Genomic DNA, 16,866 nt, shown 5'->3' on the forward strand with positions numbered 1-16,866 from the left:
ACACACACTTTTAAAAAGTCTGCTGGGGACTAGAGAGATGACCCAATGGTTAAGAGCACTGTCTGCTTTTCCAGAGGACCCAGGTCCAATTCCCAGCACCCATATGGCAGCTCACAACCATCTGTAACATCAAAGTATCTGACACCCTCATACAGACATAAATAAGAATAAATCATTTAAAAAAATATTTTTAAAAAAATCTGCTTAACTCTAAACACTGCGTACTTACCCTTTTCTGGTGCTTTAAATGTGTAACTAGGTGAAGACTCCTCCTTTGGACAGACAACGACATTTCTGACTTTGCCATCTGAAGACTGTCTGATGTCAGTCTGTGGTTCACACTTGTCAGGTTCTACCTTTCCTCCAGATCCACTCTGAACTACTGAAGTAACTTCACTACTGCTATTTTTCAAAGGTGCATTAAAACTAAATCCAAACAAAGATCCAGTGGCTGAACTATTGCCAAATGCAAATGGCTTTGATTTTTCACTACTAAAAATGCTTTTAACAGACTCTGAGCCAAATACAAACTTTGGAGGAGAAACCACTGCTTTTGGTGTTGTTTCAGAAGTGCTAGATGTTTCTCCAGCTTCTGAAGTTGTGTCTACTACCTCATCTCCCTGAATTACATCAGTCCTTTCTCTTGTGGTCTCTTCTAAAATGGCTACAGCAATTTTGCCACATGGTGATTCTCGAGGAGTGCTCAGATGAGAAGCATGAGGTGTTATCAAACAGTCTTTTTCTTGGGCTGTTTTTGCTTCATCAAAAATTTTCTTAAATGAATCTGCAACATCCTGTAGTTTAAAACGAACAGCTAAATGTTCTATTTTTCTTTCTCCATCTGCAAAATCACATGCAGTCCATACCCACACTCTTTCTGTCCCTTTCATATTTTGCAAAGTCATATCTGGAGTTATTCTGTGATTGGCACAAAGCTTTAATACTTGGTCCCGTCTCATCACTATGCGAACTTGCTTATTATCATAATTTTGTAGAATCTTTATATCACCAATGCCTCTTTCTTTCCACTGACCAGCATCTTTATCGTATCTGTAGAGCTTTGCTCTGTGACTAAAAACAACCTGTTCATTTTCCTCACCACTGGATACTTCAACTAGATCAGGTAAGGGTACAACAGGCTCAAAGTACTGTCCATCTCTTTCTTCTTCTTGAGTAACATCAGATTCTTCATCAGTGCCGACTGAAGCTCCACTCTGGTTCAATTTGGCAGGAGACTTAGACGGACTCAAAGCAGATTTAAAACTGAAGTTAAATCCTGTAGTTGACTCACCGAAACGGAAGAGGTTTTTCCGTACAGGGCTGCTTGCCAACGGAGAAGCATGAACTGAGCTGCTGCTGACGCTGTCGTCCAAGGCATCTTCCCGTAAGTCATAGTTGTCCCATTCTAAGGTAGGCCCAGTGTGTTCAGGATTTTGCTTCACTGTTGTGTCTGAAGCACTGGAAGCATCGGCAGCTGAACTTGTATTCTCTTCATCGGTGACCTTTACTTGATCATTTGTCAAAAACGTTTTGAAATCTTTCAGTCCACTCTTCATCTCCTCAGCTCTCTGTATTAACTTAGCAGCCCTGCCGGTATCCACAAGCTTATGGGGAGTCTGAAGTGGAATGTCTAAGAGAAGCCGCTGACACTCCTCAAATTTCTGCTTGAACTCTTCGGCTAGCTCTGGTGTTTTAAACTTTGCAGCCAGCTGTTCCAGTTTAGCATCACCATCTGAAAAGTCACTAGCTAGCCACATCCACGCTCTATCAGACCCCGAGAGAGGCTTCAGGTTCATGGTGGTGGTTATCCAATGATTGGCACAGACTTTTAGTACTTGTTCTCTTCTCATCAGCATTCTTAGTTTACCATTGACTTCATTTTTGAGAATTTTTAAGTTCCCCAAACCCCTTTCTTTCCACTGACTTATCTCAGCATCAAATCTAAATAATTTCACCCTCTGTGAATACAAAACTTTTTCATCTTCTTCTCCTGTTACAAGCTCTACTTTTTCAGGCATCTGCACCACTGGCTCAAAATGGATGTCATCACTGTCCTCGGTCTTGTAGGCATCATCATCTTTCTCAGGATCCGAAGACGTGTTAGCTTTCTCAGCCACTTTGCCACTTTGTGATGAGAATAATTTTTCTCCCGCACCTGAAAATCCCTTGAAATTAGGGTCTTTCTTGCCAAACTGAAACCCTTCTCCTGAAGTTGACTTTGCAAGATCTGCAAAGGTGAAAGTGCTGCTTGTCTGACCAAAGATCACACCACTGCCATTCTTCTGACCACTAACATCATGAGCTTGGAACCCAGTATCACTTTCAAGGTGTTTTTCACTCTTCTTCTCTTCATTTCCTTTTTCCTGAATGCCAAATTTAAACCCATCAGCAGACACAGGAATGGAAAAACTAAACCCGTCTTTGATTGACTTAAATCCTGTGTTAGAAGAACCCTGAAAGCCAAAGGAAGATGTTTTTTCTTGATCCGCATGCCCAAATTTAAATTTCTGCTCTGTAATGCCAAATTTGAAATTTTTTTCTGGAAAGTTACTTTTAAATTCTGTTCCCATTTGACTTCCTGCAGATTCATTTAACTGTGATTTTGAGCCCACTGTGAAAGCTGAAGAAGATTCTACAACAGACTTATGAGTTGGCTTGGAGGCATCACAAGCCACACATTTTAGAGAAGAGCTCTCATTTTGTACAGAACAAACACTGCACTCCCACTGTCCTTCCTTTTTGGTAAACAATCCTTCAAATCCACTTTTTGGAGATTTGCTTGTCTCTGAAGAGGCAGAAGTTGGGATAACAGATGTAGGCTGATTCTGTTTATTTGGATTCTGACAAGCAATACATTGAGCAGCACTTGCTTCATTTCGGACTAAACACTGGCTGCAATCCCATTGTCCTTCCTTCTTGGTGAACATACCCTCAAATCCACTCCTGGGAGCCTTACTCATCTCTGAAGAACCAAACTTGAAAGAGGCGGCAGCTGGACTTGTCTTAGCAGGATTCTGGCAAGCAACACACTTTACAGCATTTGCTTCATTTCTCACCAAGCATGAACTACAATCCCATTGTCCTTCTTTCTTAGCAAACATGTCCTCGAATCCACCCTTTGCAGGTTTACTTATATCCGAAGTACTGGCCTTAAAAGAGGCAGGTGATGAAACAGTAGACACAGCCTGCTTTCCTGGATTCTGACAAGCAACACATTTTGTAGAGCTTCCTTCATTTCGGACCAGGCATATATCGCAATCCCACTCTCCTTCCTTTTTAGAAAAAACAGATCTGAAATCACTGTCAACAGACTTAGGAAGGTCTCCCTGCCCAAATTTGAAAGAAGTCTGAACAAAAGAAGATCCATTTTTGTTAGCTGATTTTGTATTCTGACATGCAATGCACCTAGATATAGTGGGCTCGTTTCTTACTAAACAAACACTGCAATCCCAATGACCTTCCTTATTCGGAGTCATCATTGCAAATCGATCTTGAGCATTTTCTGGGTCAGTTTTAGGAGCAAAGCCATTTTCAACTAATGGTGGACCTAGGAGCTCTTTATTATTGGCTGGGTTTATATTTTGGCATGATACACATTTCTTAGCAGTTGCGGCATTCTTAAATGAGCAGCTGTTACAATGCCACCAAGACCCTTCCTTCTTTACAATCTGAAATTCAAAATTCAAGTTTCCACCATCCGATTTGCAAATATCTTTGTTATCATGAGCTGCAGGTTCTTTTACAATTCTGATAGTATGGTTTGGTGCTGTAGACACATTTGTTCCTGAGGCTTTTAAAATCTTCTGGGCTTCTTCAAATTTACACTTAAATAGTGCTGCTTCCTCAGGAGTTTTGAATCTAATTGCAAGCTGCTCTGGTTTTGGTAACTCATCTGCATAATCAAGGGCATGCCATACAAAAGATCTATCTGAGCCAGCATTGGGTGTCAGCTTCATATCCGGACTAATGTAATGATTTGCACAGATCTTTAATACTTGCTCTCGTCTCATCAGAAGGCGAATTTTACCAGACGTTTTATGTCTTAATATTTTTACATTGCCTATCCCACGCTCCTTCCATTCTTTGGATTCACCATCAAAACGGAACAATTTTGCACGATTGCAAAAGAATTCTTCTTCATCTTCCTCACCGGTTTTTACTTCTATCTTGTCAGGAAGAGGAACCACAGGCTCAAAGTGAGGGCCATCATCATCCTCATCCCCATGAGCGCTTCCTCCATCTGTCTCATGACTCTTATTTGCCAGGTCTGAAGCAGGGGGTGCAAATATAGATTTTCCTGGGCCGTGAAAAGTAAACATATCATCACTTCGACGAAAACCAGAATTCTTCTGCTGGTTTTGGCCTATGTTTTCTGTAAATGTCATTCCAGACACATTTTTGTTCCCAAAATTAAATGTATTTCGAGACCCAATAGTTTGACCAGAAATTGATTTTGGTCCACTATAGCCATCTCCTTGCAAAGGTTTATCTGAAGTCAGAAGACCCAAAAGACTTTCACTATTACTATAAGCTGTTGAAGGAGGCTGTGTTACAACCTGTGGTGATGAAAATGTGAAGTCACCGTCATTTGACTTAAAGTTTGAGTTAAACTTAAAGGGAGTTGGCTGTGTTGTGTGTGCTGGTGTTGTCAGAGGTGGCCTTATTACTTCACCCGGCACGGGCTGAACAAAATTGGTTTTTCCAAATTCCATAACCTTTGATTCTGCGGGCCTTGAAGCATGAGCTACAAGTGGAGGTTTTGTGAAATACCCTGGTTCTGGCAAAGGTGGATTTGTGCTTGTCTGTTGAACATTATAATTAAAGTAATCATCACCCCTGGGTGATAGAATTCCTGTTGCAGGAGACTCAAACCGCAAGGGAGGACCATACATCTCCTGAGAGAACATACAAGCTGATGAATTCTGCACTGGCGGTGTATGCATCTGTTGTGAATGCATCTGCTGTGGATAGGCGTAAATATGTTGCTGGGGTGGAAGCCTATTCATGCCATAAACTGGTCCCTAAAAGAAAAAATTAAAATATTTTATACATTAACCATAAGACCGTATAAAGATAACCATAACCATATGAAAAGCTACATATAAATCAACTCTTATAAACCTGAAATTATGAGTATTATTCAGCAATAGCACCAATGTACACAGAAGAACAAGGGACACCAATGGTGCTACAAAGACACCTGTATATTTACTTGGCATGTACTAATAAGATGTCTTAAACTTCTACACTTACAAATAGCTTCTTCAGTCACTAATCACTTACCAAATGGTCTTAATTAGCAGTGGTAATTATGACTAAAATTCACTGTACCAACTGGGCTTTATTCTAAACATTTATCTCATTTTAGGATCCTCAAAAACTGTATTAACTGTAGTATAATTTTCATTTTAAAATAGGTATTCCCTAAGAGGTACAGAAATTAAAAAAACTTGCCCAAGGTCACAATAAGTAGAAGAGGGGTCTAAATGCACCCCCAGCTCTCTGTCCTTCCAGTCTTTTCAATTACTGTTTGAGTCAACAGGATGGCAATACAGCAGACTAGCAGCACAAGAATATACTTGCCCTATTCCAACTGAAATAGAAAGACACAAGGGCTAAAACTTGCAATCTTCCTATATTTAACATATTTCAAATATTTCAACTTACTTCTAAAATACAAAAATAAGAAATTCCTGTATTATGAAGATCACATAATTTCCAATACTGAACCACTTACTCCTTTCATTTTCTTTAAAAGAAACCTAAACATTTAAAATGTAGTTATAAATATACAAGTTTTTCCTTTAATTACCTTTGTGGGAGTAACATTAGCTGCTGGTCTGAGAAGATACTGGGAATTATATGCTGGTGACTGACTATAATATACTGAAGGGCCAGTAGTTGCAACTAAAAACAAACAAACAAAAGAAAAGAAAAAGAAAAAGAAAACAATGTTAAAAGTCTATTCTACAGTTCAAAATACTATTATCTAGACAAGAGTTATAAATACAAAATAGGAATCAAAGAAAATTTTAATTATTCTATCTTTACATTTCTACACATTAAAGTAACCCAAAGTAATCAATAAATGAAAAACTAAAAAAAAAAACCTATAAAAATAAAAAAAAATAAAAAAGACCACCGCTGTTGTCTTTAACATCCTAGACTAAGGCATAAGTGGCATATGCTACTTGATCTCCACACTCAAAGAGGCAGCCAGATTTCTTCTGAGTTTCAGTCAAAGCTACATAGTGAGAGACTCTCTCAAAAGAAAAACCAAGAAGAATGCAAATGGTCCATCTAAGATCAGCAGGATTTAAAAGCACAGGATGATCAATATTAGAAATATAGTAGTTACAAAAGATTTACTAACCAAAATGCATCTGATGACCTAAAGTTTAAAAGAGGCCTTGAAAATCTACAGAATAGCAGTGCTATGAACTCAAAATATTACTGAGATTTAAGTATAAAATCATCTAATATAATCATGGAAAGGACCTCACAATAAGCATGTGACCAACTACATGGCTCAGCAGGTGAAGGTGGTTACCACACAAACCTAGCAATAGGATTTTCATTTCCAGAACACACGCTACGGCACAGACAGACAGACACGCACAATACATCAAAATTTAAAACAACAAATTAACACAAAACTTGTTCTTTGGCTTAAAGTACACATGTGCACACACATACATAAAAATATAACACTGAAAGACAAACTATATGCTCCATCTGTTCTGTGAGCTTTATTAGGAACTGACACTACTAAAAGGCACTAAAACTAAGTGGCAAAACTACAGTGTTGTGCTCACTCTATTTTATGACAGTGTTACCAGAACTAAAAACCAAAAGACCTTTCATACTGTACATATTTACTGTAGAAGTAAAGTAAGTACCCCCAAGTTAGAATTTGGAAACCTAATGGAATGGCCTGATGGGACAGAACTATTATTCTAAGGTGGAGGAAACAGGCACAGAAGTTACAAGTTGATAGACATGACACAATAATCTAAAAAAAAAAAATCTACAGGTAAGAGAGTCCACATGGCAGCTCACAACTGTCAACCACAAGCACTGAATGCCTACAGTGTACATGTACGTGCAGGCAAAAGAATGCAACTCTATCAGTGCCTGGAGACTCAGTGGGACAAAAAAATTAGAAACAAGAAAAAGAAGCCAGTATATGAATAGACAATTCAGAGAATATTCCAAAACGTGTTTAGGGGCTAGAAAGACGGCTCAGCAGTTACGAACACTGGCTGCTCATCCGGAAGAGTCAGACTAGATTTCCAGCACCCATTTGGCAGCTCATATCGATAACTCCAGTCCCAGAGGATCTGAAGTCTTCTTCCAGTTTCAGGCACTAGGCACACATGTGGTGCACAGACACACATGCAGACAAAATACTTATATGCATAAAACAAATATAAAAGTTTTAAAGACTGTGTATGTTTTTAAAGGGTGGTTAATCTTTAGTTTTCGTTAGAATTGTTCAGTACTTCTGAGATTTATTTATCTTTACCTTCTAGGCATCTAATTTTTAAAAGACAACAAGAATACCTCTGTATTATTTACTATGAACACAGGGGGATAAATAAGCTTCCAATAAACTTATGACCTTGCCAACGAGCAATTGAAGTTTTTCTTAACTATAAAACAAGGATGTACTAGCCAGTACAATTTTTTATCATTAAAAGAATATAACAGCCGGGCGGTGGTGGCGCATGCCTTTAATCCCAACACTCGAGAGGCAGAGGCAGGCGGATCTCTGTGAGTCGAGACCAGCCTGGTCTACAAGAGCTAGTTCCAGGATAGGAACCAAAAGCTTCAGAGAAACCCTGTCTCGGAAAAAAAAAAAAAAAAGAAGAATACGACAATGTGAATGTTTATAGACTTATATGACACCAAAAAAGATCCTTTTTGCCTGTACACAGAAGAAATGGAAATAGTAACCAAAGAGGTACTAAGTAACTGCTGCACACAAGAACTAATAAACTCTAGAGGTCAGCCAGTCTATTTAATCCCCTACAAAAGAGTTTTAAGCAGTTCAAGGTCTATGCTCTACACGCATACTTTCTATGTAATGTATGACACTGAGTTTACCTTCATGAAACCTTGCTAACACTGAGAAATCACTATGAGAAGAGAACAGAGAGAACTCTTTAAGTGTGACTCCGTGAACCAGAACACAATGTGCTTATTTAAACTAGATCTTACACTAAACATCAATCCCATCCCTCACGCAGAGACATGAGAATCACTGTAAGTTTGAAGTCAGTTTTGAGCTACATCATGGGTTCTAGTCCAGTCTGGGCTACAAAGTAAGATGTTGTCAAAATGAACAAAACAAAATAATCAATATACATTACAGTTCTAATTAAGTTAGTTCTTGTCTAAATTTTTTGGTGCCGAAGGTATCAGAATATTTGCATATACATAAAGATGTCTTAAGGACAGAAAGCAAGTAATACCAAATTTATTCATGTTTCATAAATTCATTCATTCAATTCAATTTGTTTGTTCCTGAGACAGGGCCTCACTAAGCAGGCAAGACTGGCCTTAGACTTGTGATCTTCCTGCTTGAGCATCTTGAGTACTGGACTATAACCATGTTTGCCATCATACCCTGTCTATATTTTCAGTGAATCTATATTCTGACGACATCCTCTCATATGAGTGTATTGTGTAGGATTTTTCCACTTAGGACACCTTGTCACTCAAAAACTACAAGAGAAAAAAAAAGAGCTGGGCACAGTGGCTCCATGCCTACTATCCCAGCACTTGGGAGGCAGAAGCAGGCAGATCTCTCTGAGTTTGAGGCCAGCCTGGTCTACAAAGCAAGTTCCAGGACAGCCAGAGCTTTCACAAGAAACCTTGTGTCTCGAAAAAACAAAAAACAAAGAAAGACCTATCATACTATTAAGTTTCAGGTTTTACAGAATTTCAGATTTCATTTGAGTAATCTGTCAGGTAAGAGACCTATTTTTATTATTGCTGACCACCTGGGGGCGCTATACCATACTGGCAAGTTACTTCCAAGTTAGGGATAAAAACACCAATCAGTAACTAGCAGTATAGTAAGTACTAATGGATAAACTAATCCTTCAAAAAGCATTTCCTCATCTATAAAACTAAAATTACCAAGAGTATTTACACAGTTACTATGATAAAATTATACAAAATGTACTTTTGTACATAACCAACCCACAATAAACATCACCATACCTATCTGTACAAACACAAATGCTCAAGACAATTATATGAAACAAATTATCAACTCCATATTTTAGGAGTTAAATTATACAGCTAAAATATAAGAAAAAACTTTAAATGAACTTATTATGCAGCCAGCTGTGGGGGTATATGTCTATAATCTTAGCACTTGGGTAGAAGAAGCAGGTGAAAGAATTCAAATGAATGAGTTTGAGGCCACCCTGGTCTACAGTGAGTTCCAGGCCATCCAGAGTTGAATAATAAAACTCTATCTCAATAGATAGATTGAGCAGTTGATTGACTAGATAGATAGATAGATAGATAGACAGACAGACAGACAGATAGATGGATGATAGGTAGAAGATAGATAGATAGATAGATAGAGCAGATAATTATGGGTTTCCTGGTGAATAATCACATTTCAAAATAAGGGCTGGAGAAATGACTCGGCCATAAAAGCTAGGCTCACAATGAAAATTAATTAATTACTTTCCTGTCTCTCTAAACACCATCAAAATAACTCAAGAGGTTTAAGTTCTTATTAGGCACCATCTCAGTACCTAACAATATTGCTCAACATGTTTCAAATTATGAAACATTTCACAGTTTAGCTACGAGGTATATAAAAATATTCTAAAACATTCCTTGAGATTTAATATATATGGAGTTAGTTAAGATTTGTTTCTGACTGGACTTATAAAATTTCAGTATACTAAATATAGAGTTTGAACAAACATGTAAGTAAACATATTTGAATGAAAAAACCACAGACAAGTTAAATTCACAAGTTACCTATTTAAATCTTGGGGGATGGGGGAACTGAGCTGGGGGTGCAGCTCAGAGATAGAACATCTATCTAGCAAGCATGCAGCTTCAAGTTGAAATCTCAGTACTATAAAAAAGAGAAAAATTTTTAAAAGAAGAGTAATATTTTATTAGATCCGGGGGTTGTTCAGTTGCCAGCTTACCTGTTAGCGGAGCCCCGTGAAAAGTTTGTGAGCCCTGATACCCATCAGGAGCTGGGTCTTGTCCATAATGTTCTGGAGGCCAGCGATGAGGGGAGGCAGAGTTATTACTATTTAACTTCAATTCCTGCATTTCTTTCTATTTAAAGAAAATAAAAGGAAAAGTTAAACATTTAATTATATAATACTAGAACAGTCTCAGCGAACACTTAGCAAATATTTTAAATTTAAATACTTGATGGTATCTTTTAGAATATACTCTCCACTGGAATCTAGATACTAAGAACATGGTTCATTTTTAATGTGTTAAAATTTGTCTACTGTAATTTTTCACTTTAACTCTATCCCATAGAACTAATTCCCAAAATCTTATTTAATTTCCATTCCATACTTAACTGACATTAATCTTCATAAAATTTAGTCTCACTAAAAACTTAGAAACTCATAAAACTTAAGATAAATAAATTTATTTTTCTGATACCCATTATCCTCAAGCTCTTGAGCTACCTACTCAGCCTCTAAGATCTTCTCCCTGTACCGGTAGCTCTGTTCTTCTCACCATCTGGACTAATTAGCACTGAAGGTCACCTCTCAGTACTTAACCACGTGAGGGTGAAAACAAAGTTCCAAATTGCTCACAGCAACTGAAAACAGTGTCTGCTCAAAATTATCATGTATACATGCTTAGTCATATCATGTCGTTAGTAAACAAGACAACTTCAAATTAGACAGACACAGTTATCAAACCTTAAATAGACAGGGATAGATTAGATAGATGCAGAAAAAGATAGAACTGGTATCTGATCCTCCAAAATGTTTTCATACTCTCTCCTACCAGACAAGATGGCAGACACACCACTGCCATAGATATCTTACCCAACCCAACCCCAGAAATTACAAAATTTCCTCTTGCAATTCTAACAAATGAATTTTTTTTTCTTTTCTTATTTTGTTTTTTGAGACAAGATTTCTCTGTGTAGCCCTGCCTGTCCTCAAACTCACTCTGTACACCAGACTGGCCTCAAACCCACCTGCCTCTGCTCCCAAATGCTGAGATTAAAAAGTGTGCAAGAAAAACCACCACCTGTTTTGCTTTGTATTTTTCAAGAAATAAGAAATAATATCCAGATGGCAGGTCAATTTTGAAAACAGCATGAAAATTCTCTGCCAAGGTATCTAACCAATTTATAACAATTGAGATCATATTTTAAAAAAATCCTAGTATTATCTGCTCTCTTATTCGAGAAATGCTTAAGTGGAGTGGTAGCTCACATATATAATCCCAGCTTGAGGGAAAGCGAGCAGGAAAACTACAAGTCTGAGACCTTCCTCTACTATAATTATGTTTCAAATACATAAACAACTCTTCCAAAGGTCTTGAGGTGAATTCCTAACAACCATATGGTGGCTCACAACCATCTATAATGAGATTTGGTGCCCTCTTCTGGTTTACAAACACTATATGTAATAAATAAATAAATCTTTAAAAAAATCTAATTGTTCAATAATTAACAACTAGAGTCAGAGTTCTGCATAGTACCCAGTTTTACAGGCTCACCAAGTAGTGCTCCACTACATTTCCACAGCATATAATACGGAATGACTGAAACTCTAATGTGTTATCATGGTTCATGTAACACATAATAACTGTACAAACCCAAAATTCTGTCACTTAACCAGTTTTCAAAGCTGAACAGTGGTGATTATACATACCATAATAGTTGCCACATAGCAAAATGTCCTTAGTATAATATTGGGTTTAGAAATAATTTAGCTCTTACCCAAGAAGCATTGGGAAAAAAAAAATCTGTAATTCTAAAATGAAATCCCCTTAAATGCTACACTCTAATTAAACCATTCATATAAAAGGATTTAAACAGAAAATAATTAAGCTCAGACAATTTTTAAATTCCTTGTGATAAAGCTGACATACTTTAACAATGGCCACACTGAGAAAAGAATCAAGGGAAAAAGGTATGACAGTGCACAGCAGTACAAGTCAACCGTAGAGATCAACAGGAATCATACTGTGTTTTAGATAAAAGGTTTATCCACATCTCATATGGAAATAGATGTGTAAGTGATTTAGAAAATATGGTTAAGAGTGAAGAGAGATGTAACAAAAAACAGGATATATAATTGATCTCTATAAAGTAGAGTAAGGGCATTTTGATCAACTGTAAGAAAGTAATGAACCAAGAAAAACCAAAACAAAAAAAGAAAAAAAAAAAGCAAAGGGAAAAGAAAGGGAAAAAAAGGGGGAAGGAGAAGGGGAAAGGAAGGAAAGGAAACAAAAAACTGGGCATGAGGGCTGAGGAGTAGTGGTGCACACCTTTGATCCTAGTACTTGGGAGGCAGGAGCAGGCAGATCTCTGAGTCCAAGGCCAGACTGGGCTACAGAGTGAGTTCAAGGTCTACACAGAGAAACTTAAAGGTGGAGGGGGGTTGGGAAGAGGGTCAGGAAATGATCAGAGAGAAAAATCATAGCATAAGCGTTACATTTAGTCAAATTAAGTGGTTACCTTAATGGCCTCTACTTGCTGGCAGATCATTTTTAGTAAAGAATTTTGATCTTCTGCCCATCGAGGTGGTGTTTTTGGAGAATACTAAACATACAAATATACACACAATGTTAACAGTGTTTATGACATTTAGAAAAGAACATCACAATAAAATAATTTCTTTCTTTTCTACTTGCCTTGTAACTTTTACTTGGTGACAGAGAATATTTGGTAGGAGACGGTGTAGAATGTTTTATCTCTGAATCTGCATTTCGCAAGCAACCATTTCTATAAAGAGTACCTCCTTCGCTGTAGTCTTCAAGTTCCTGCATAACTGAGTTCAGCATCTCTTTTACAGACTCAAGAGGAACAGGCAACTAAAAACAAAAGGTTTTAGTTTGCAAAAATATGACAAAATAAGAACTTGGGAAATAAAGGATTCTATTTTATTAAACTGTTTGCACTTTCCTCTCTTCTTAGTTTGAGACAGGATCTCACCTTGTAGCCCAGGATACACTTGAATTCTCAGTCCTGCCTCAGCATTTTGTAAAAACTACATGTGGGCACCGCAGGACATCTTAACGAGCATTTTAATACATGTTAAGTTATACATATAAACAGATTGTAGAATCTAAAGTCTAAGTTGCTTCTAGTATCTCTGTAAGTCAAATTGATAAAGAAAAGTGAACTTAGGACGCTTTTCCATAAGGACAAAGTTACCGATTCTTCTAAGATATTTTGAATAGAGTGAAATATAGATGCTGAAATGCACCAGATAATATAAACCCTAATCTAAGAGCAGCAATAAACAAAATACTCAGAAGGAAGGATAAACATGAAACCAGTATGAGGGTGAACTGCTAACAGCTCAAGGAAACAAGAAAAAATACTCTGGTTTCACTTCACCAAAATAAGGAACTAACCTGGGCGGTGGTGGCACACGCCTTTAATCCCAGCACTCGGGAGGCAGGGGCAGACGGATCTCTGTGAGTCGAGGCCAGCCTGGTCTACAAGAGCTAGTTCCAGGACAGGAACCAAAAGCTACAGAGAAACCCTGTCTCGAAAAATAAAAAATAAATAAATAAATAAAAAACAAAATAAGGAACTAGTCCTCAAGTTATTATATTCGTTTTTATTACATGCCAAAATAACAAAATTACTGCCTATTTTAGAAACTAGTATGTACCTAGATACCAAAGTTTTATATTTTTTGGGTGTGTGTGTGTTGTTCATACTCACGACATGCATGTGCAAAAATCTGTGCACACATGTGCATGTGGGCGTCAGAGGTTAATATCAAACATTTTCTTTGATTACCATCTCCACCTTGTATACCAAAGGATGGTCTCTCGCTGAATCTGGAGCTTCAGCTGGTCTAACTAGCAAGCTTACTCACCTATTATGGCCTCCTGAGTACTGGAATTACAAATGGGGTGGGTCATGGCCACCTGGAATCTGCTTGTGTGCTGGGTAGCCATTCTTGGACCCTCGCACTTGTACAACTATCGTCCTAACCCCAACTGCCAAGTTTTTGCTGTTGTTATTTTTTAAAGAGATACCAAACCTAAGATAAAGTGTTAAGAATCAACACACATTCACGCTACACACAAGTCCCTGGTACATCTAATGCAAGGGATACTGAGAGATTTAAGAGTTACCAAAATATAAAACCTAGGCAGTTATCAATGATACTAAATTACAGAAAACAACCAACAACTTACTTTCTGAACCACAGAAATATTTGAATCACTGTCATCTAAAATCTTTATCAAGTAGTCCCTTGTCTTTCTCAGATAATTTTTGCATTCTTCTTGTTCTTCAGGAGACAGGGCATCATTTTCAAAGTCTTCAGCTTTCCTGTGAAAAATCTACACAAGATACAATTAGATTTTCAAAGCAAACAAACAAACAAAACGAAATTCAATTCCCACATCACTTACCAGTGCAAGATTCCAATAAGAAACTACATTTTTAATAGATTCAAAAGCAGTCATGGCGTCTTCTATATTTCCATTAACAGCATCCAATATAGCAAAGGTTATGTGTGCATCTTCTTCATAGCCTTCAATTTCAGATGCCTGAGAACATATACAACTGTTACTTAAACTGCTTCCAACCTACATGCTTTCCAGATTAAAATTTTTGCCAGCTACATGATTTAGGAAGCACCACTATCATTAAATAACAAGGCAATTTGCTGAAGTAGTTATTATCTATATGTGTATAAATAACATATGCAATAAATTTATTAAGAATTCATTATTACCTGAATATCCACACTATGGAAATGTTTAAACAGAGGATCTATAGGTTCAGGAATGCTATTCTTCTTTCTGATCATCTTCAACAATGGTAAAACTTTCTTCCAATAATGAACACTTCTGCCTATGTATTCCCGTTGATCATAAAAAGAATTAAGACTGCTGCCCTAAAAGAGACAGTTAGAATTCCAAAACTTAAATAGTTTAGAGAAATGACAAAAAAAAAAATCAAATCAAAATGAAATGGAACATCAAAAATTACTAACTGCCTCTACTTGTTGTGGAATGTTATTTTAACTAGACAAAGATGTTACATTTGTTTATGTTGCAGAATATTTATGTGAAAATGTTACATTTGTTTTTGCTGCCTTTGTCAACAACTTAAAATATGTTACACTTGTTTCACCTTGACTGTCTAAGGCACTTGATTGGTCTAATTAAGAGCTTAACTGACAGCAGCTAGGCAGAAATGAGATGGATGAGACTGGCCAGCAGAGAGTATAAATAGGAGAAATCTAGGCTCAGAGAGAGAATGTAGGATACATACAGCGCCAGAAACAACCAGGCAGTTGCCAGCCAGTTAGACATGACAAGTAGTCAAAGTTATACAGAAAAGAAAAGGTAAAAAACTCCAAGGAAAAAGGTAGACAAGAGAGAGAGAGAGAGAGAGAGAGAGAGAGAGAGAGAGAGAGCGCAAGATTGACTGATTATTTTAAGATAAAAGAGCCAGAAACGAGGCTAAGCTAGGCCAAACATTCAAAATTAAGAATAAGTCTCCATGATTTGGGAGCTGGTTGGTGACCCAAAAGAAAAAGTCTAGTACATTTACTAATGAGTCGGCCCAGTCTATTTTTGAGAGTTGCCATTTTTTAAGGTGAACATGGTGATATACAACTGCAATCTTGGTACTTGGGATGCAGAGGTAATTGGATTAGTAGTTCAAGGTCTTCCTTGGCCACGTAAGGCCAGTCAAGGCTATGTGAAATCCTGTTCAATCTTCTCTGAAGCAAAACCTGCCATTTTTATTAGATAACCAAATCTGCCCGAAGTAACCCTTTGGTCAGAAAGCTAAACATCTACTTCTAATCTGGTACATAGCACATACTAAGTAGTAGGCAGTATTTTACTCATCACTTATGTGTTAAGTGTATTAATTTATTATGGAAAAAGAATTTTGTTTAGAGGCAATGATTTTTTTTCTGTTGGGTTGGTTGATTGGCTGAGTGGTTGGTTGGTTTATTGAGACAGGGTTTTTCTGTACAATAGCCCTGGCTATTCTAGAACTCAATTTGTAGGCGAGGATGGACTTGAACTCACAGAGATATGCCTGCCTCTGCCACTGGAGGTAAGTCATGTTTTGAAAGAAAGGAAAAAAAGGAAAGGAAAGAAGAAAGACACACACACACTTCATCGCACTCACTGTTTTCTGAAGACACTGCGCCCAATGCACAAGTAGAGCAGGTTGAAGGCCATGTTTTTCCTGGCCTCTCAGAGTGTTTATTTCACGCTGAACAAGAAGTCGCAATTTTGCTGACGTTCCAGGTCTATAAAAGTTTAATAGAACTACTTTAAAGAAATGCAGCTCAACATTTATCAAATATGCTGTCATATGACAAATAAAACCTTCACATGAATTAATTAAATCCCTAGTAAAACCCAGGTCATAAGTTAAAGGATCACTATTCTTTTACTACTCACACTGCCTTTCTGTGAATCAGAGTACAAACTGCATCCCACCAGGATTTCTGTCTTTCTGTACAAAGCTGTCTGCAGACAGGAAGTGGCAAACACAGTGGATGATACGAAGTGTGATAAGAATTACACTTCTCCTTTAACTGTAAATGGCTGGTATATATAACTCCAAGTAAGAATACCTGTTTCAATTTTTAAAAATGGCGAGTTAGTAAAACAAATTACAAACAC

The 16,866-nt window shown here is 37.3% G+C and overlaps 1 protein-coding gene across 2 annotated transcripts in view; it reads right to left on the minus strand.

Moving 5' to 3' along the window:
- Ranbp2 (RAN binding protein 2) overlaps window positions 1–16,866 on the minus strand; it is a 55,927-nt gene that overhangs the window by 15,441 nt on the left and 23,620 nt on the right. For both annotated transcript variants that reach the window (XM_041656244.1, XM_041656245.1), the window contains exons 11-20: window positions 16,642–16,817; window positions 16,364–16,487; window positions 14,949–15,110; window positions 14,623–14,760; window positions 14,404–14,550; window positions 12,880–13,059; window positions 12,704–12,787; window positions 10,185–10,320; window positions 5,813–5,907; window positions 230–5,021 (exon numbers count right to left, since the gene is read on the minus strand). In XM_041656244.1, coding sequence (XP_041512178.1) covers window positions 230–5,021; window positions 5,813–5,907; window positions 10,185–10,320; window positions 12,704–12,787; window positions 12,880–13,059; window positions 14,404–14,550; window positions 14,623–14,760; window positions 14,949–15,110; window positions 16,364–16,487; window positions 16,642–16,817 — 6,034 coding nt within the window. The remainder of the gene's footprint in view (window positions 1–229; window positions 5,022–5,812; window positions 5,908–10,184; window positions 10,321–12,703; window positions 12,788–12,879; window positions 13,060–14,403; window positions 14,551–14,622; window positions 14,761–14,948; window positions 15,111–16,363; window positions 16,488–16,641; window positions 16,818–16,866) is intronic.

Source organism: Microtus oregoni, unplaced genomic scaffold (genome assembly GCF_018167655.1).
Source record: "Microtus oregoni isolate MIOR12 unplaced genomic scaffold, Mior012 000007F_ref0000211, whole genome shotgun sequence".
In the NCBI taxonomy this organism is placed as follows: domain Eukaryota; kingdom Metazoa; phylum Chordata; class Mammalia; order Rodentia; family Cricetidae; genus Microtus; species Microtus oregoni.